General features: G+C 33.8%; 2 protein-coding genes and 1 long non-coding RNA gene across 4 annotated transcripts; 2 read left to right on the top strand and 1 right to left on the bottom strand.

Annotated features, from left to right (window-relative positions):
* Positions 1–1,377: 1,377 nt before the first annotated feature.
* Positions 1,378–8,801, top strand: LOC101243672 (DNA repair protein RAD5B). The gene is made up of 18 exons (XM_004234186.5): positions 1,378–2,402; positions 3,234–3,367; positions 3,486–3,621; positions 3,716–3,769; positions 4,315–4,464; positions 4,568–4,719; positions 4,841–4,919; positions 5,074–5,298; positions 5,454–5,597; positions 5,682–5,834; positions 5,997–6,064; positions 6,223–6,345; positions 6,449–6,548; positions 6,680–6,792; positions 7,021–7,585; positions 7,836–7,907; positions 7,993–8,091; positions 8,482–8,801. Exons 1-18 carry the CDS (start codon positions 1,524–1,526, stop codon positions 8,602–8,604), a joined length of 3,369 nt encoding a protein of 1,122 aa, XP_004234234.3. The 5' UTR covers positions 1,378–1,523; the 3' UTR covers positions 8,605–8,801.
* A 640-nt stretch (positions 8,802–9,441) lies between these two features.
* On the top strand, positions 9,442–14,512 carry LOC104646085 (uncharacterized). 2 transcript variants are annotated; one of them, XR_740233.4, is made up of 5 exons: positions 9,442–9,733; positions 9,849–9,937; positions 10,024–10,115; positions 10,223–10,317; positions 14,421–14,512. It is a non-coding gene; the product is annotated as an uncharacterized lncRNA (long non-coding RNA). The 2 variants fall into 2 exon arrangements; XR_011220309.1 differs by having other exon boundaries at positions 9,454–9,733; positions 10,223–10,321.
* On the bottom strand, positions 12,028–19,706 carry LOC101260997 (cellulose synthase-like protein G2). The gene is made up of 8 exons (XM_004233987.5): positions 18,990–19,706; positions 17,099–17,203; positions 16,364–16,492; positions 15,503–15,715; positions 14,860–14,959; positions 14,072–14,256; positions 13,296–13,646; positions 12,028–12,630 (listed from the first exon to the last, which is right to left on the bottom strand). Exons 1-8 carry the CDS (start codon positions 19,578–19,580, stop codon positions 12,082–12,084), a joined length of 2,223 nt encoding a protein of 740 aa, XP_004234035.2. The 5' UTR covers positions 19,581–19,706; the 3' UTR covers positions 12,028–12,081.
* Between the last annotated feature and the right edge of the window lie 1,571 nt (positions 19,707–21,277).

The following is a 21,277-nucleotide window of genomic DNA, read 5'->3' as shown; positions in this document are numbered from 1 at the left end:
GACTACCCGAGCCTTCATCAAATGATTGATGAATACCATGTGTTGCGGTGCATGTAAAATGAGGCTGACTGAATGTGGCAAATCCATAATTTTGAGCCAATAAATTCATATGATAACCATGTTGATCATTCATTCGAAACAGATTATCTTGATTTATTGGTCTAATCTTTATATACATCTCCAAAAGATTTATATCAATCTTGTTCAAAAATTTCTGAGGAATGGCAAAAAATTGTACCAAAGATTGGTCATTCTCAATTTTGAACTCAATAAATCTTATAACGTTACCTTGAAATGAGCATGGATATTTTCCAGAAATATCCAATTGAATATTTTCTCCATCAGTCCCCATTTTCTCATGCAACAATTTAATTAATTCAACGTAGTTGGTCGAAATAGACATGCTAACAATCATTCTGGCACATTCGTTATATCGAAATCCGTTTATTTCAGTGATTATTTCACCGCCCCAATACAAAGCAATCATCACGTTATCTTCAAAATTAGCCATCAAAAAATCCTACACACAAAAATAAGATGCATTATAGTTATTAAAAATATGTTATAAGTACATTACAATATATTGTCAAGCCATACCTATTGAAATTTTGTGAGTATTGATTCAACAATAGGGCATATACGCAGAAGCTTTGTAGAACATTATTTGAATGTGCTAAACGTTCTACACAACCATTTCTTATAATGTTCTGTGGCAACACTTTAAGAATTTATTTTAAAGTTAAAACGTAACATATAGTAATGTTTTATTGGACGATCAAATCAGCAAGAAATCTTCACATACCCGTGACATGATAGAATCGTTACTTAGGATAACATTTTAGTCTTAAAACGTGACTCCCAGTAACGATTTAACGTCACATTTTGTACAAAGATTCTCAGGTGGCAGACCTGTGATTTGATTTGATATAATCGTTACTCCAAGTAACGTTTTATATGTAAAACGTGACTTCCAGTAACGTTTTATATGTAAAGAGATTCTAAGGTGGCAGGTGGCAGATTTACAAAGATACGTTACTGATGGTAACGTCTTAAGCTTAAAATGTTACTGTCAGTAACGTAATGCTTCTTAACGCCGTCTACCAAATACTTTTAGTCTGTTTATTTTGTGAAAATGAAATATAGCCTAATACGTTACTACCAACAACGTTTATATTACTTTTGTAAAATTTCAAAGTTCCATATTATTTTGGTGAATTAAATGAAATAATAGATTATTTTGGTCAAGACTTCCAGAACTCTTCGTTTCCCACTTTCTCAACACTTGCCAACAAAAAACGACATCGTTGCACGATCAAAAAGCTTAGTAACTTTTTTACCCTCTTCTTTCGCGCGCCAAAAGTTGTTCACAAAAGACCCGCGAATATTTAACTGAAGGTAAAATCAATTAGCGCCAAAAAATTTATTTTCTACAAAAAAGAGAGAGAAGAAAAAGCCTTTCAAAAAATAAGATTCATCTTCAATAATCGGCCGATTCATTCTCTCATTTTTTTTCCTGCAAATTAATGGAAATGGAAGCAAATGTTGAAGAGGATGCGAAGAATATTAAGATGATTCGTTCAGTAATCGGTTCTGAAATTCCAGAAAATGAAATTCTGGAAGCCCTTTCACAGAAAAACAACAATCCAGAAGCAGCTATTAATCATTTGCTTGATTCTTCCCCGCCGTTGATAGTTCAGAAGACTGTTACGAGCACAGGGGTAAGGATTTCTGCTCCGATAAAACAAGAGAACGGAGAAGAATCTTTGGGTTGTAATACTATTAGTGGGTTAAAAGTTAAGGAAGAAACCGATTTGGGTGTTAATGGAAAAAGGGAAAGAAAGGTTTTTGATGTGTGTGGAGCAAAAGGGTCCGCTGGTAATGGGTTAAAAGTTAAAGAAGAATACGATGTGGGTGTTGAGGAAAAAGGGCAAAAAGGATTCAATGAATGGCTTAAAAACAACCCGCAAATCGATATTCAGAAACCGAAAGAAGGAAAGAAACTTGAAATGGTTAAGTTCAAAGAAGAACCTGTACTTTCTGTTGAACCATTGTCATCAAGGCCTTTGTTAAAACACGAATACAACAGACTGAATAGTAGTAGTACTAGTAATAGGGCTATTGGGGGAATTAAAGAAAAGATTCGAATTGAGAAAAATAGTCTTAGTACTGTTGTGATTGAGGATGGGGATTTTCCTGAAGATTCTGATTGGTTGTTAGTTGGGAGAACTGTTGTTACTGGACTTTCAACTACAAAGGGAAGAAAACTGGAGAATAATGAGATTGTTCATTTTTCATTTCCTCAGCTTGGTGGTAGTAAGCAGAGTTCACACTGGGGTGGGTCAAGAGCTGCTATTGCTGCTGCATCATCCATTGTTAGGTTCTCGACTAAACGATCGGGAGAGGTAAAGTTGAATTCGATCATTGTGACCCTTGTTTTAGTATTAACTCTTGTTATTCTTGTTGTATTTTGCTAAAGTTCCCTCTTTTTGTGGTTAAATCTCCTAAGTATACTTTTTTATGAATTTATTTGTGTGCAAGTCTTGCTTTTAGTGTTGAGATGCTATTGATGTAATCAGTTGTTAGGCTATTGACCAGATGATTGGGGGAGGTGAACATGAATTTGATCATAACAACCCTTGTTTTAGTAGTAAGTCTTGTTATTATTGTTGTAATTTGTTGAGATTGTATTGATGTAATCCGTTGTTGGGTTCTTGACCAAACCATTGGGAGAGGTAAACTTGCATTCAATCATTATGATCCTAGCTTCAATTATTGTATAATTTATTGTTGCTACTTGGTTTTGTTTCCATTGTTTTCAACATGGTTTATTTCAGTATCATATTGGCTTTACAAGCTTGCTTGCTGATATTCTTTATTTGAGTTGAGAGTCTATCATTAGCAGCCTCTTTACCTTCACAAGGTAAGCTTAAGTTTGTGTGCACTACACCCTCCCATATGCCACTTTGGGATTTCGTTGGGTATGTTGTTGTTGATTTAACATTTATTGATTTTTTTGAGTATTTTTGCATATATATTATGTATATATATTCTGTGTGCAAAATATTGTGTATGGTAGAATTTGTTCCACAAATTTTACTATATGCCACAGGTAAGAGGGAATTGGTTCATCCTCATTTTGTCATGTATTCATTCATGTGAAAATTGTGATCCTTTTATGCTGAGATCATACAAATACAAATCATACTCTTTATCTATTTTTTCTGACTGCACAGATTGGGCGTCTTCCAATGGAATGGGCAAAATGCCTCATTCCACTTGTAAATTCTTCAAAGGTAAAGGTTTTTGGTCGATGTGTTGCTGCACCTGTAAATCTGTTCCTAATGCAGGAGCTTATGTTGTATGTAAGGTAAACACATACCGTTCTTTGCTGTTTTGTGCTTTTGACATTAATGGAATCAACTTGAAATTCAATTCTATCCAAAAGCTAATGCCTTTTGTTCCCATTGTGCTCATTTTTTTTACAGTTTCTACATTCACCACTCGGTGTTTATAAGCTGTGAGAAGTCATCATGGAGGCTGGATTCTCCCTCACAAATTGATACTACAACATATCCACTACTGACACTGTTCAAGTTGCTCAGAGTCAAACCCTTTCAGAATGTATGTTAGATAGTTAATTGGTAAATGGCTTGAAACAATTCAAACTCCTAGTTTCGCACTGATGTCTTTGTTCTCTTTTACTAATGTTATGCAGGCTGAGTTCACGCCGGATGAGCTTGATTCTCGTAAACGCCAGCTCAATTTAGATGTATGTTGATTCTAATTTGTATTGTCTAGCACTTGTTTCTTAATTCAAGTTGCCAAGTTCTCAATATTTAAAAGCATGAATAATAACCTGTATTTTTATTATTATTTTGATCGGTATAAACTATATGTCGATTATATTGTTCAAAAGGGTAGTCATAGTTAAGCTGGTTGGACAATATTAAAAACACTCTCATTTTTCTTAAAAAATGTTTTTGGAACTTAAAGATGTCTTTCGGATGTTTAGAGTTTAATCTTGAAGATTTGTAAGTGTTCTGCATGGTAGAATTTGGATGAAAAACAGCACCTCAACACTTCACTTTAATTTCGTTTAATACTTTTCTTACACTGAAGCAACCACATATATGACTTCAATAGTTTTGCAAAAATTGCATAAACAAACCTTACTTTCATTATTGCTCCCATTAGTTTTGCCCTTGATTGATGTACCAATTTACCCTTTGCTCAAAACCTTTTTATACTTGATAAAACAGCAGTAGAAGAGAAAAACCAGTAGATTGTCACTGATGTTCTACTTATTGCTTACAGTCTGATTCAAATGAAGCTGCTTCAGTGTTATCAATTGCAAAACGAAGAAAGGGCTGCCAACAATTATCACAGCCAAACAAGGATGAGCAAGAAATCTCTGAAGCATCTATTAACAAACTTGTCGGTTCTGTAGACATGTATGACTTGAAGGTATAATGCACGAACATGCTTCGTTTTAGTAAACTGAAATGAGACGATGCTGATTGTGTATTAATCTTGCTACTCACCGGTCTATATCCTATACACTGTATAGGAGATGGAGGCTCCCGATACACTTGTGTGCAGCCTAAGGCCTTACCAGAAGGAGGCTCTTTACTGGATGTCAGAATCAGAGAAAGGAGCTGGTGTAGAAGAAGCATCAAAAACTCTTCATCCATGTTGGGCAGCATATCGTATATGTGAAGAGTAGGCACTTCTCTCGCTGAATTAGACATTGCAAATAAGAAAAAAAGAGTCACAGATGGTCTATTCTTAAAGAAGATAGTTAGTTTTTAAACATAAATGACTAACCAAACTTCTCCAACAGGAGGAAAATATATGTCAACATTTTCTCTGGGGAAGCAACTACTGAATTCCCAACTGCATCAAATGCCGCACGCGGAGGGGTGGGATTTCCTTCTCACAATCCTTCTCTTAATTGTCTTTTATTGACATGATCTGGTTCTTCTGTTAGTTAATTTGTTGCTTCATGTGTTTCTCTTACTGCAAGTTATTTTTTTCAGTGTTCTTTTTTTATCTGAATCAGTTTGTTCTTTGCAGATATTGGCAGATGCAATGGGTCTTGGAAAGACGGTGATGACAATTTCTCTGATACTAGCAAATCTGGGTAGGGGTAGCCCTGATGATCAGGAAATTGTCTTGGAAGACACAGATGAAACTGAATGTGTAACAAAAAGAATCACGTATACTGATACCGAAGTCTCAAAAAAAGCAAAAGGCGGCACTCTCATTGTCTGTCCCATGGCATTACTAGGCCAGTGGAAGGTAAGTCATAAAACGTGCAATGAAATGTCCAGAATTTGTTTTTCCCATGTTTTTATATTGGATCTCTGTTTACGCATAGGTACTTTGTTATCAGATCTTGTATTTACTGCTACAGCTCCAATTACTCTAAATCCCTGTTTATTTTTGAATGCTAGGATGAACTTGAAGCACATTCAAAACCTGGTAGTGTTTCAGTTTTTGTTCATTATGGTGGGGACAGAAGTAATGATCCTAGAGTGATAGCAGAACAAGATGTAGTCCTGACAACTTATGGTGTCTTGAGTGCAACTTATAAGGCTGTAAGTAGTAATGCATGCCATTTAGTTTGACATCATCTGTGTTGCTATTACTGTTGTTTTGATAACAGATCTGTTGTTACTCAGAATAATGAGAAAAGCATATTTCATAATGTTGATTGGTACCGGGTGGTTCTGGATGAGGCACACACCATAAAATCCTGGAAGACTCTTGGTGCACAGGCTGCCTTTACTTTATCAGCACATTGTAGGTGGTGTCTTACTGGTACTCCTCTGCAGGTATGTTACAAAAATTGCATGATTATACTTCAGTTCTTTTGCTTCACAGAAGTTTTGTAATCAAGCATACTGCTAATTTTATTATCTCATACAACTTATGAATGAAATAAATGCCTGGTGTCCGATGCTTTGTATTGATATTATAATTACTAATTGCTGCAGAATAATTTGGAAGATCTTTACAGCCTTTTATGTTTCTTGCATGTCGAGCCATGGTGCAACTGGGCATGGTAAGTTTAGGTTAAATGATTATATTCATTTTGTTATATATATGTTGATGGAATATAAAGTTTTCAAGTGTCAACTACTCTGCCCGGTTTTCTATTTGTGAAAAGGTTCGTGTAACATGACTGAGGTAGTTCTGTTTTCCTGTTTGCTCCTAATTTAGGTGGAACAAGTTAATACAGAGACCTTATGAAAATGGTGATCAGAGAGCTCTAAAATTGATCAAGGCCATTTTGAGGCCACTGATGTTGAGGAGAACAAAGGATACGAAGGACAAAGATGGAAGGTGCTTACTCTATTTTTTAAAAGATCTTCTTTATCCTAATCTTTTATAAATTGCTGCAATTATGATTTTCTCTCAACACTGACATATATTCTTCTGAAATCAGGGCGATTCTTGTTCTCCCTCCAACTGACATTCAAGTCATTGAGTGTACACAATCGGAAGCTGAACGTGACTTCTATGATGCCCTCTTCAAGAGATCTAAAGTACGAATCAAAATCTTGTTCTTCCCATGTAAAAACTGAATTTGTTAAAAAATGTGATTTTTACTCAAAATAATCATCATTGTTGCTGATGGAATATATGCTTATACTCTTGTTTTTGGTGAATAAACCAGGTTCAATTTGATCAGTTTTTGGCACAAGGAAAAGTTCTTCACAACTATGCTAATATTCTTGAATTACTACTTCGACTGAGGCAGTGTTGCAACCATCCTTTCCTTGTGATGAGGTCAAAATAATTCTCAATCCAATAAACTTGCTATAATCTGACCTATTTTGCTCGCATCCCTCCAAAATGTTGTTACACTTTGTCAGATCTTTTGAAAGTGCCTAGCTTAAGGATGATCTGACACATGTGACAATATTTTTGAAGAGTTAGAGCAACCTGGAATCTTACGACATGACTTGTTAGTTTCTTCTAAAATCTAACTTTATATATATTGCTTGTAATGTGCAGCCGAAGTGATAATCAAGAATTTGCAGATTTAGACAAACTAGCAAGAAGGTTCTTGGAAACAAATCCTGATTCATCAACACAGAAAGCACCTACACCAGCATATGTAGAAGAAGTTGTTGAGGGAATTCGAAATGGCGAAAATACGGAGTGTCCCATATGCCTCGAGTCAGCAGATGACCCTGTGCTAACACCATGTGCCCACAGAATGTGCAGAGAATGCCTTCTTTCAAGCTGGAGAACTCCAGCAAGTGGACTTTGCCCAATATGTAGGCAGATGCTAAAGAAACATGAGCTATTCACATGTCCTTCTGCAAATCGGTTTCGAGTTGATGTTCAGAAGAACTGGCAAGTATCTTCTAAGGTTTCAAAGCTGATGGATTGCTTAGAACTTGTAAGAAAATCTGGTGAAAAAAGCATTGTTTTTAGCCAATGGACTTCATTTCTTGATCTTTTGGAAATCCCACTCAAAAGAAAGCAAATTGGCTACTTAAGGTTTGATGGGAAATTGTCACAGAAACAAAGAGAAAGGGTCTTAAAAGAGTTCAGTGAGACTAATGAAAAAACAGTAAGTATTACTTATCATCTATGTCTCACTCGGACTCTCCAAAAATGCATGTTGAATCTTCAAAAAGTAGTGCATTTTTGGAGAGTCGAACAAGTACCTATGTTGTTTGACTCTCAAAAAAAAGTTGTCGCACCCTTGTTGGATCCTCCAAAAATGAGCAACATAGGATACCAATACACTATTTAACTTCTTGAATGATTTGCTTAGCTCTTTCAAAGCTTAACTTTTTAAAAATGTCACTATGTTTCAGATTTTGTTAATGTCACTAAGAGCTGGAGGTGTTGGCTTGAACTTAACAGCAGCTTCTAATGTCTTTCTCATGGTAATTCTATATACATTCCCACCCCACCCCAGCCCCCAAATCTTTTTCTTTACAGTGTTAATGTTCTTACTTCTAATCATTGCAGGATCCATGGTGGAATCCTGCTGTCGAAGAACAAGCAATTATGAGAATTCATCGTATTGGTCAAAAGAAAATAGTTCGTGTTAGAAGGTTCATTGTTAAGGTAAAGATTGCTCTTATTTAAGCTATCACTTGTACTAATATACTTGATTAAACACTTGATAGATTTAAGAAAAAGGGGTGTGTTGAAGTGTTTATATCATATTCTGAACGTTTTAGTGAAAATCTTGATTCCGTCATTGACTAAAATATTATTCTTATCTCCCTAAGTCTTTTTCTGAAGACTTGTTACATGTATTGGTGAATGATAGGAAGACTTCTAGTTTAGTGATTCAAAAATTGCTGTAGGTTGTGAATTCTAGATGTAATATTTTTATAAACCTCTTATATGAACTTCTAGCTCCGTCATTGATAAATAGGTACCTTGTTAACAATTTTATGTAGTTTGTACATATTATTGATTTGTCTTTGTGGTAAAATGGTGTATATTTAGGACACAGTGGAAGAAAGAATGCAACAAGTCCAAGCAAGAAAGCAAAGGATGATAGCTGGAGCTTTGACTGATGAAGAAGTGAGGTCTGCTAGATTTGAAGAACTCAAGATGCTTTTCAGATAATTGTTTTTAATATATTTGGAAAAGTCCAATTATATTTATATTTAATTGGATGTAAAATTAGTGGGAAAAAAAAACAACGTTTTTATGTCCAAGGGGTGGATTAAATTGTTTTTTGTATAGTCACAATTGTTCCACCTGAATTTTGTAAAGTATTTTTGAAGTAACAAACCAAGATATGATCCTGTTGTCCATGCTTATTGCATCTCTGAATTAGATGTAATTAATTGGATGTAATGTTAGTGAAAAAATGAAGAAAACAAGAACTAATGTTTATGGGTAGATAAATTTGTTTTTGCAGTATTTCAATATAATTTAGATTAGTTGAATTTATAAATTTTAAATATGGAATATAATAGTTAGACGTAACAACTATTATCAACTATTATCGCTTGTAAATAAGTTGAAGAGATGTCTTCTAGAATTAATATAATCAAGTGGTTAATGAAAGCCAATAAATATTGTATAAAAAATATGTTAGTACGATTTGATTAATTTGTATTGTCTAGTTTTTTTTATATGTAGACTCTGTTTAGTTTTTTGAATATTGCTCATCCAAAATATGTATGTTTATTTGAAAAAAATTCTTCATAGATTGTAAAATTCTCAAATTTCTAAAAAATTAAGTCACAATTTTTTTCCTTAATATGGTTTTTCTAATACATATAAGATGCTATTTAATTTAATTAAATTGAACAAAGAATCCTTGTCAAATTTATAAGAGTCGAAAAATAAAAATTTATGATTATTTTTAAGAATTTTTTTTTTTAACATTGATAGAAATCTTTGTCATCCCACTTTTTCCCATATAAATACTCTTCCCCCCAAATTTTTTCCGCCATATTCAATTTCATTTCTCTCCTGGCGAATACAAAGCAAACGACGATCTGCTCCGGTAGCCTAGCCGATTACAACGACGACGATCCAGCGTCGATACTAGTTAATTGTTTAACCGATTGAAATGTAGCTGTTCCTCTTTCATCGCCGTTGATTTTCATCGCTTGAATCTAGCGATTTAACGGCAGCGATAAATTCAATTTTCGGTAGTAAGGAGGAGGTGAAGAAGGAGAGATCGCGTGTAGTTTTGGTGTTTCTTAAGTGGAAACATCCTGTGACGCCGTCATGCTAAGAGGTAATGACTCCGTAATGTCGTTTGTAAAATGTTCAGGAAATATAGATCGGTGATGAAATCAATCTAATAGTGCTTTTTTTTGAACTTTTTACTTCATTTTATGGCGGATATCAAGTATACGAGTACGTTTTTGGTGACCGTCGGCGACCAAGCAGGTTGCAAGGGTGAGCTCAGCGTTGGTACAAATAAATTATGCATCGATTGGTATGAGGCTATACCTCTTCTATAACTGTTGCTTCCATAGCTGTATCTAGCAATTTAACGGCAGCGATAAGTTCAATTTCCGGCAGTAAGAGGAGGTGAAGGAGAAATTGCCAGCAGTTTTGATGTTTCCGAAGTGGCAACATCTTGTGACGCCGTCATTCTACGAGGCAACGACTCTGTAAGTGCCTTTTGTATAATGTTCAGGAAATATAGACCGGTGATGCAAACTATCCAATAGAGATTTATATTTTGAACGTTTTACTTCATTTTATGGCGGATATCAAGCTAGCCAGTACAGTTTCAGGTGACCAGCAGCGACCGAGCCGGTTGCAACGCGAGCTCCAGTGTCAATACAAATAAATTGTGCAACCGATTGGAATGTAGGTATTCCTCTTCTATGGCCGTTGATTTCATTGACTAAATCTAGCAATTTAACAGCACTTCAGTTTCTGGTAGTAAGGAAGAGGTGAAGAAAGAGAAATCGCCTACAGTTTTGTGTTTAAGAAGAGGCAGCATCCTGTGAGAAAACCACCTCTCTACAGAATCATGCTTAATATATTAATGATCTAGATTTATTTGACTTAACAATAATCTTAATCATGCTTAATATATCTTTATTCTAGAGAAAAAGATGCTGTATGATTTTAGTAAGAATTTTCATCAGGTATAATCAGCAGAGTTAAATTATACACATCAGTTCAACAAACAATAATTGATGAGAAGATTTGCTAAATTGGCTCAACAAATTACACTAATCAGAGCTACATGGTTCTAAAAATTACAAACAGAGAACTTTTGATAAAATATAAAAGCCGTTGCTAGATAACGAGGCGGGTTTATGTGAAAATAATTGAAAACAGAAAAAACTGATATGTGGATGGAGTAATGCGGGTTAAAGTCTTTGCAGGTTAATTAAGCCTGAACCCACCCTGTCCCGTCCTGTCTCTGTATCTCCACACAGGCCTAACACATCATTTGTTAGCAAAAATCATTCCAACACGATTCGTATTCACCTCACATAAGTAGAAAATATTTGTTGTTCATTCAACGAATATAAGGTGTACTGAACTAAAGACTGAAGATATTGCACAAATACATATTGTATCAAGGTGAAAAGAAATCATGATGCGACATTCTTCGTACCTAGCCACTTCGAATAGGTTCCTTGTGTTGGCTTTGAATACGATTAATCCAACATGAGCTACATGAGCCTTTTTTTCTCGCCTCATATATGCTCATGATGTGATTAATCCACTAGAAATAGGTTCATTGTTTTTGTGTAGTTTATTTTGTTATCAGAAATAACATGCTCTGCAGCTATGATGTGTGGTGTCTGTCGGAGAAAATCGACAGGAAAATTTTAAGAAGAAACAGAGAGGATCAAGGTTAAGACTATTGTATGCTGAAGTCTTAGGTTTTTCTCTATATAAAAATCACAGGAAAGTACAACTTTTTAGATGTGAAAATACGAAACTACTAAGTCACTGGATGACCACTATGCAACAACTAATTACTAACAACAGACTAGAAAGTACTGCACCATGATCTGCAGATTTGCTAACAGCTAGCCCAAGAATACAGGACACTACTAACAAACTTAATTGACCATGTTATACTTCAAAACAGTCTTCAATAGTGTCTTCATACTATAAAACGTTATTGGCAGAGTTAGAGTCAAATCAAATCCAAAATTTGATCATTATGGGTTCTTTCAAAATTCTACTAGAACCCTTCTAATTTATTGCTGGAGCCAGAGGCAGAACCCTTCTGCTGATAGTCATAAATGTCTATTACTAAAAGAGTTAGAAATGATGCACAATGCACAAATATATATTGTATCGAGGTGAAAAGAAACCTTGATCATGATATTGTTCATATACAGGCTTCTCCGATACAAATGGGTCACTTTAGAAATAGGTTGATTGTTTCAACTCAGAATACGGTTAATCCAGCATGGGCTACATGATCCTTTTTCCTCTCCTCGTATATGCTCTTAAATATACATCCCATGAAAATAAGCATTACTACTTGAAAGAGATAAACTAACACCAATGAAATCCCGCAAGTGCGAAACTAGACAGCATCAGAAGTGGAAAATAGAGATCAATAATTCTTATTGTCTATCTTAAGCTAAGTATATCATTTTACCTTACAAAAATAGAACCAATGAACAAAAGACAAAAAGAAAGCAAAATAGACAATAGAGTCACAAAGATTGGAATGCTTCCTTTGTCTCTCCTCAATAACATCCCTTCAATTATAGGATAATTCACCATCAAGATGAAAAATGAGAGGAACACTTGACCAAACAAATCACTCAATCTCCCTTCTAGAATCCCTTTTCCAATAACTCCCCAAGTGAAGGAAATCATATTCAATATGACTAATGTAACCAAAGGGACAATTAGTCTTTTAGATGCTTGAAAATTGTATATTCCCATTTGGTATCTCTTCAATTGTTCATCATCAACAACTTTATTTGTGGGCAAAAAACTTGCTTTTCTACAGCCATATAACTTCATGATTGCATCCAAAGTTCCATAGAAATAAGCTGTTATTGATTTTATCATCCATACCCTCCATTCATTCCACCATGTTCTCATTGTCCCTCCAGTGTTCACAACATCCCACAAGTATTTTGAAAGTGAGGACAAGAAAAGAAAAGAATATACAAAGAACCATGGACTTGAGACCTGTGAAAATATAATATAGTTACTATCAAAGTCTATCTCGAAGTTTTTATTTAAGTTCTATATATCGATAGTGGAATAAGAATTTTTACGCTGGTCATTAAATGATAACAATAATGAGTTTAAGTTTTATAGACTGATGAGCAAATTAACGTTTCACAAAATCTGGTCACTTGATAGATAATTGTAGGTAAATCTCTTGGTTATAAGCTAAAAATGGTGTACCTAATCTGCTATCACGGGTTAAAATTCGCTGATAGCATAAAATAAAATCTTAAAATCGTCAATGCATTTAACTTAAATCCAATGATAATTACTTACTCTATTTTCAAGCCACACCATATTAATTTCTCATATATCTGTTGGTTTGAACTTCGATGAAAATGGGACCAGGTAAGTTTTTTCAAAGATGTAACTTAAACATATACTTTTACTTGCTGCAGCACCTAAAATTCAATGACAATTTGAAATATTTTTATACTATCGGTGTAATAAGTTAATTCCTGATACCTTAGGGTGGTAATGCTATTTAGGAGACAAAACTGAGGAATTATAGCTAAAACCAATAGATACATGACACATACTTTCACTTGCTGCAGCTCGTTAAAATTCACCGATCGTTCAAAATATTTTTGCATTATCAGTCTATATAAGTTAACTCGTCATACCTTAGGGTAAATGGGAATGCCATTTAGGAGACAAAGCTGAGGAACGATGGCTAAAAACCAAACTGGGAAGCAATAGAGAGGCTGAGAAGCAAGGTAAGCATAACACATGCATTCAAGAAAAGGCATTCTTGATTTCAAGCCATAGATGAGGGGACAAAATCTTGAGAAAAGAACTTCAACTAGTCCAGAATTCCATCTTGTTCCTTGAACTAACGTGTCATTCAAATTTGTTGTACTACTGCCTAAAAAAGCTGGCCTTGAAGGGTTACAAAGCACAGATTTCCAGCCTTTGCAATGCATAATGAAACCTGTGAAGTAGTCTTCCACCACTGAATGGTACAGGAATCCTATCTATATATATAAAAATGAAGTCAATCGAAGTTGGCATAAATATGATAGAATGACAAATAGATAGAGTTATGCTAGAGGTGGCAAATTAAAATCAATCCATTTTTTCAGGTAACTCGTTTGATTTAACGGCAAAACTAGGATTTTCAATGAGGGAGTTTAAAATATAAAGAAGTAAACACATGAAGAAGGCAAGAGAAATCAAATAATTTTGGCCTTATATACACAATGTAATTTTAGGAGATCCTCACCTTTTACTATTTATACATTGTAAAAACTATTTTTGATTAATAATGTAATTTTACACCAATGGAGTATAGATGAACCCCTTGCGCCTCTAGCTCCGCCCCTGGCCCAACTACCCAAGTCAAAAGGGGTTACATTGATGATATAGTTGATTTTCAGCATTAATGTGACTGTCGACTTACCTCTTCTCCCCATTGTGACTCCTCCTCATAGGTGCAAGAGGCTAAAAATCTTGCTTCTTGGATCTCATTGTCAGCAAATTCCTTGATGCCAGTGTCATTTTGCTTATCATTAATGCATGTAATAACAGTATTTAGGAATTCATTTGAGGATCCAAAATACTTCTTCAGCTCACTAAGATCCATGTCTGGTTAAAAAGTTAAAAGAATTGTGATTACTGCGGAGTATATATGAATATGGAATTTTTTTTACTAAAGAGACAAATTTGTCAAGAATTTTTGGAGAACATTTTTATAATGGATTTGTAGAAAGTTATATGCACCATTAATTCATTTCAACCAACTACAACAGGATGTATTGCTCAGATTCTCTAAAAATGTTGCCGAAGAATCCAACATGCATCCATTGGCATTTTTGAAGAGTTTGAACATCACAAATAACAGGTTAACTCTATTTTTATTACTATATCAGGTTGCTATGAAGACTTACATGTTATTGTAAGTCAGCTTATTTGATGGTATAAAAAATTCATATACTTTGCCCAACGGTGTAACCTAGTGGTCAATGAAATGAGTGAGCACCATGAGGTAGAGACAAAACACTACGTGATTTCATCCCATATGTTCTAACTTTGGTGAATAGAGTTAGCTGATACCTGTTACTCGTGGGAGGTGACAGGTATCATGTGGAGTAAATTGCGATGTACACAAGCTGACTCGGACACCACGATTATCAAAAAAATAAATCATACAATGTGTGAAACTTAAATCTTTAATTGATTGAGCAATACCTTTGTGTATAGCAGTCCCGTATAGAGCTTTCCTCTTCATATAGAAGCATGTACCAGATAGCATAGGTCCTATAAGCCCATCCATCCCTGGCCACCTGACCTAAATATATAGTAACAGACCGGATTCTTTGTTATACATAATACTTCAAGTATTTGATAGATATTTACAAGAAATCTGCAAAGAATAGTTATCAAGAAATTTCTCTCTAATTTCCAACATAACATAAGGAGTTTAATTTATATATATCGCTAGCGAAAGATTCTTTTACAGTATTAGGTCACCTAAATGGTATTTAGAGGTTAATCTCCTTGAAATGTGAGATGTGTAATCTTGAAAATAAGACAGGTTCATGCTTCAACGAAGTTGACTTGACGGTGTACATTTTTTTTACTTTGATTGTATATATAACTTAGAGTCAATGATAACATATATAGTGTATTCCCACAATGTGGAGTCTGGGAGGGTAGAGCATACACAAACTATATTCCTACCTCGTAGAGATGAGGGGTTTCTGATAGGCCCTTGGCTAAAGTAAGGCATCTCAAAGCACTTATATATTGATGATCTTAATGTATATGCATTATTTTATTTTACGACGTCAATGTATAAAGTTTAAAATCATATATGATATGCAAAACTTACCACAAAACAATTTCTCATGGCAGAATCATAAATATCATTCTTGCTAATGTTGCGAAATCTTTGAGGGAACTGAACAAATGCAAGTGAGGGAGAGATTTTGGGATCAAGGTGAAAGCACATTGCTTGTCTAGCTGAAGATGGATCATTGGAGTGCATATCACAATCCAACATTAATATGTATGGTGAGTTGCTTACGATTCCAGAAACTCTAAGCTGCAAAAATAAATAAATCATATAATTTCCGTAACAATAAGTCTAAGAATATAACTAAGATTTTTGACTCGTATTATCCTAAACATGTCATGCCATTCTGAGAGTGTTCATAAGGGGGAACAAAAGAAATTTGGAATTTAAAACTTCTACTTCCTCAAATCCACTTTATGTGACCCTATTTTCATTTTAGTTAGTTCCAAAAAATAATTGTCTTTCTAAATTTGGAAATACCAACTTAAACTTCCCATTTTATGCTTATTGAGAACTTCTCAGAGCTACACAAACGTTAAAACAGGTTCACAATCACAAATTTATTTTAAAAAATTCTCTAATTGAAACGGAAGGGCACTAAATGACTTGAAATAAAACATAATTATTCACAAATAATTTTCACTATCAATTGGACTAATGAATTCTGGAACAAACATATGTATCCTTTATTAATACCCCTCCTCAAAAATTTGATTCCACATCAGCCAACGGTGTTTGTTTAAAAGTTACAAATTATGGGCGGTTCAATGATTCAATAGGAAAATGACATAGTTAAAATATTTGAAAGAAAAAATCCAACAAATTTAGGAATATGTTTATGTATTTGGCCAAAACACATAAATAGCTATTTATAAAAAGGGTGAAAGAGAATTATACAAGAACATTGAGGGCTCCAGCTTTGAAATGATGGGGATGAGAATTATTTTTCTCCCTTGAAACATAAACAAGAGATGGTAGTTTAGCTTTGCCATTATTTTTGGCTCCACAACCTCTCTGGCCTATTATCTGCAAGAAAATTTGAATTAGTTGGAATCCTAATATAGATATTGGACATTGAAAATCGGATTAGTCAGATATCTTAATATAGGTATTGAATATCAAGTAGAAAATCAGAAAAATTTAAATGTTGCAGTAAGTGATATGGTAAAAAAGGGATAGTTATCCATCTAGCTACTTGTCCAAAAAGTATTTATATCTGCTAGCTAATATACTTGTATATACATATACTATATAGACATAATACATAAATATATTCTTTTGCTTAACTTTAATTTACATTTATGCCCTCTAGCTTTGAGTTTGCACAAGTAGACACTTAAAATTTTATAAAGTTAAACAAATAGAAATGCGTCCTACGTGGTTTCCTACATACCAATTTGGGTTCTATGTGATGTCCTTATGTATATTGTGCCACGTAGAACTCGTGTGTCTATTTCTTCAACTTTATACAAGTACAAGTGTTTACTTGTATACACAAAATTAAAAGTCACAAATATAAAATGAGATCAAGTTAAAAAACATATTTAAGTATTATGCGTATTATAATGTCTACATTAAATGTTTGCCTATGATAAACTACTATTTTTATCACTTTCTCATTAAAACCTGTACCTCAATTACAGTATCACGATTTGGGCCAAACTGGACTCCAGTATCCTTTGTCCCTCCATTTTCTTGAGCTTTCTTCAACCGCTCCTTGAACTCCTCGTACTCTTTCTACGTATGTAGATGTTAAAAATCAATTATATCAAACACAAATAAAATGTGGAAACTAAAATCCATAGATTATACAAGTAAAAGATAATTAGCTCAACAAACTATGTATAAAAAGATCCCAAGACCCGGAAGGGTGGCTGAGTTGGTGCTACTGTTACAGTAGTATATCCCATAAGGGATGCTAGGGACCGAATCCCCTTGCCAACAATTTTTTGATCAAGCTAGTCGCATTGAGCTTACCTAGTGTGATTTTTATCTTTTCTGCGATTGCATAGGAGCGGTTCACCCAATGCGCAACCGGAGGGAAGTGGCTGCTGGCTTCTCAAAGGGATCCGTGGAAAACATTTCCTATTGTACCAAACACACTTTGCTTGTTTCCACGGAAAATGATTTTCTAGAAAATGTCTTTTTGAAAAATAAGTAGATTTCCTACTTATTTTCTATTGTTTGATAAGTAAACAAGAAATATTACCCCAAAACATTTTTATGTTATCTAGCAAATCATTGTGGAGGCGGAATGGGATGAAGAGTGGGTGTTGGGGGGCGGGCGAGGTGGGATGGTTAACTAGGGGGTTGAGAGAATTGAATTAGGGTGGAGACAATAAACTTGGGATGTCACTTATCCGACTTATTTTTCATACTTTTATTAGGATAGTCATTTTTCTTATTTTGTCCTACTTATCCGACTTATTTTTCATACTTTTATTAGGATAGTCATTTTTCTTATTTTGTCCTTGCAAAATTATTTTCTAAATATTTTAACCAATAATACACAAAAAGTAAAAAATGTTAGAAAAAGTAAAAATAGTTTCCTCTGTATCAAACACACCTTCCTGCATGTTTTAATGATTTTCTCCGTCTCATTTTATATGTCACATTTTTACTATGCACTTGCATTAAAATATAATATAACTTTATCCTTTACTCTTATTTAATTTTTTTGAAATTCAAATTTTCAATTAATGAATATAAAATTAATTTATTTTGATTAATTAATTTAATGAATGAACATAAATTATTTACTTAACTTTTCTAAGTTAGTCAAATTTATATTTTCAAGACTAATAACTCACAAAAATAAAATAAAAAAATTATAATTTATATATTTATTTATGAAATAACAAATATTATAAATTGACCGTTTATAAAAAAATATATGAAATGAAATAGAGGGAGTATTATAAGCACCGAGGAGAGTTGAGACCAACCAAACTGTAAATAGAGTTCAAAAAAATAAAAGTTAAAAGCACTAGTACTTTATTAGATTAGTTTGAGATGAGTTAAACTATACTCTTTCTGCAGACAAGATGCGGTGAAGAATAGTTTATTAGTTGAATAGATAACTATGTTTTATAAGTGGCCTCTAGTGTGATGACAAGTTTGAAAAGATTATTAATTGGGTTGTACATCGAGGCTCACGTAGAAAAGTGATTTCTTTAAAAAAAAAAACAGGGATCTCGATTCCTCGTCGATTAGTTATTATCTTAAAAAATTATTAATTATTTACATTCATAATTACTTATTGAGGCTCATGTAGAAAAGTGTTTTTTTTAAGAAAAAAGAACAGGAATCTTGATTCCTCGTCAATTAGTTAATTATCTCAATAAATTATTAATTATTTATATTCAAAATTACTCTGTATCGTTTAATTTAATATGAAATTTAAAAAATACATTTAAATCTATTTATTTGATACTATTATTTTGGATAAACTTCAAAATTATAATATGAAATTATAATCTCAAAAAATAACATTATCCCCATCAAAGGAAATCCAAATGACTACCTGAATGTTCTCTCTTTCTAGCAAATAATCTTTGCCGCCATTAATCTCATCATCAGCTGCTTGAAAAAAAGTTTCAGGGCAAATCCTCTTCACTCCAAATTCCCTGCAAAACGGAATCCACACTTCTCCAAATCTCCACGCTTCACGAACCGCACATAGCGTCGTAACCGAACCCCCATCGTCGGAAAGGTACACTGTTACCTTCTCCGGCGGATAATCAATCGCCATCGCTGATAATACAGTGTTCATAACTCCCAACGCCGGTTCCTTTATCGGATCTGCCGTACATACAAAAACGTCGATTGCCGGTAGTTCATCGTCGGGCGGCAAGTTTTCCGGGTAGACGTAGCGGGTAACTGGAGAGAATATATGAGCTGAGTCGAGTGTCCTAAGGAAGGAGAGAATTAGCTCGGAAACGAAGATTAGGAACCAGTAAGGTAAAAATGAGATTGGAATTTCGTTGAGATTGATTATTAGTCTGTAGTAGAGCATGAAGAGTATTGCTATTGAGTGAATAAAAGTGTGACTTCTGGTTACTGTGGCTGAAAATGTGTCCACTGTAACCTTTTGCAGAGGAGGAAGAGTTTCCATTTTTTTTCTTCAAAATGAAGAAGAAGAGAAGTTAAACACTCTCAGTGAATTTCTATTTATATAAACTTAATTCGAAAGTTTGTTTTATTCTTTGTTGAATAATAGCATTAAAATATCTTCTGTTTCAAAAAAAATGAGCTAATTTTCTTTGAAATATAGTTTTTAAGAAAAAGAAATAAAACTTTTTAATTTTATGATTTTAAATTAAAATTATGTCAAATATAAATGTTCTTTAATTTTATGATTTCAAACATAAAGTTAAAGTTAAAATGTTACCAAAAAAGAAAAAAATATTTTTTTTAAACAAAAAAAATATGACACGTATATTTTTTGTTTCCAAAAATATTAGATTAAGTATTTTCCGCTTATATATAACTGAAATATTATTATCACTCATCTATCTATGTACTCTTCTTGGTTCCTTTCACTCTCTCTAAGCATCTTATGTCATTTTAAAATTAGTACTCCATTTTATTTTATAATTATATATATATTATAATGTATAAACTAATATCTAAATTTAGGTTTAATCATGAGCTTGTACTCTGAAAGCGTAAATTTGATAATTAAATATTTCAACTTCTTTTTACTGTATTTTAGAGATGAACAGTACTAATGTGATATATAAATTTTAAAGTATTAAAATAATCAATCATATAAGTTAAAATGTCTAGATTACATATTCAAAGTTGAACTGTTTGCTTGTTAGTTAAAGGCGAATGATAAATTTGAGTGTCTTATATCCATTAAGTTGGAATAAACATTGGAAATTATTTTGATTATGTCATATTTTATTTCTTTATTATTATAATATTTCTCATGTTTTAATTTATTCATCTGAATGGTCGTTCTATCATGCATATTTTTTATTTTTCTCGAAGCTGATCTAAAAAAATCTTGTATGATCATAAAATCTTATATTTAAAAGCACAATAAATATATTAGATCCTTAACTTGACTTTATATTTTAATTTTGACCTCCAACTTTTATAGTGCATAAATAAATACTTTAACTGTTCAATATTAATAAACACGCGAGTTCTATCTGGCAAAATGCATGATGTGCATGTATTTTGCACGAGTTAGGAGTAATTTTCGAGACCCACAACGATTAAAAAAATATTGAAATGACAACTCTATCCTTGATGAATTCCTTATATATATATTTTTATATTTTCAAATCAAACACTGCTAAAAGGTTGAATTCCAAACGATTAGGTTAGGGCAGGGTGGAGTTCCTCTTTAGCACTGTTCTTTTAGGTGTAGTTCCGTCAAGGCGCCAAGATCAAACTCCGGCCGGGAGGGGCTGAAGACTTGATAGGTGTCCATACTGAGGGTACACCTTGAACCCTTTGCGTTGTTGGACCCAAGACCCGGCCCGGATATTTCATAACTGTTTCATTCGAAAGGCAGGCCAGGGGGATTAACGATACTATATTGGTTTCATCGCCCCCCAGCAGATCGAACAACAGAAGGACCAACGGGTCACACGACAGGTGCACGATCTACTTTGCGCGTTCCATCCTTCAGCCCTTCGCCTATCGGCTTGGCAGGCCCCCCCAGTTAAGAGTGCTTCTGCCCCGCCAACAGCGTCTCCCCAGGTGCTCATGTTACTTAACAAAAAAGCATGAAAATGATCAATGGTCACATCTGGTGATAATGCTACAGTATGATACCAAGAAAGCCAAGTCAACCAC

Source organism: Solanum lycopersicum, chromosome 3 (assembly GCF_036512215.1).
Source record: "Solanum lycopersicum chromosome 3, SLM_r2.1".
NCBI lineage: Eukaryota > Viridiplantae > Streptophyta > Magnoliopsida > Solanales > Solanaceae > Solanum > Solanum lycopersicum.
The sequence above is the reverse complement of the archived record's forward strand: the minus strand, read 5'-3'. Positions and strand labels throughout refer to the sequence as shown.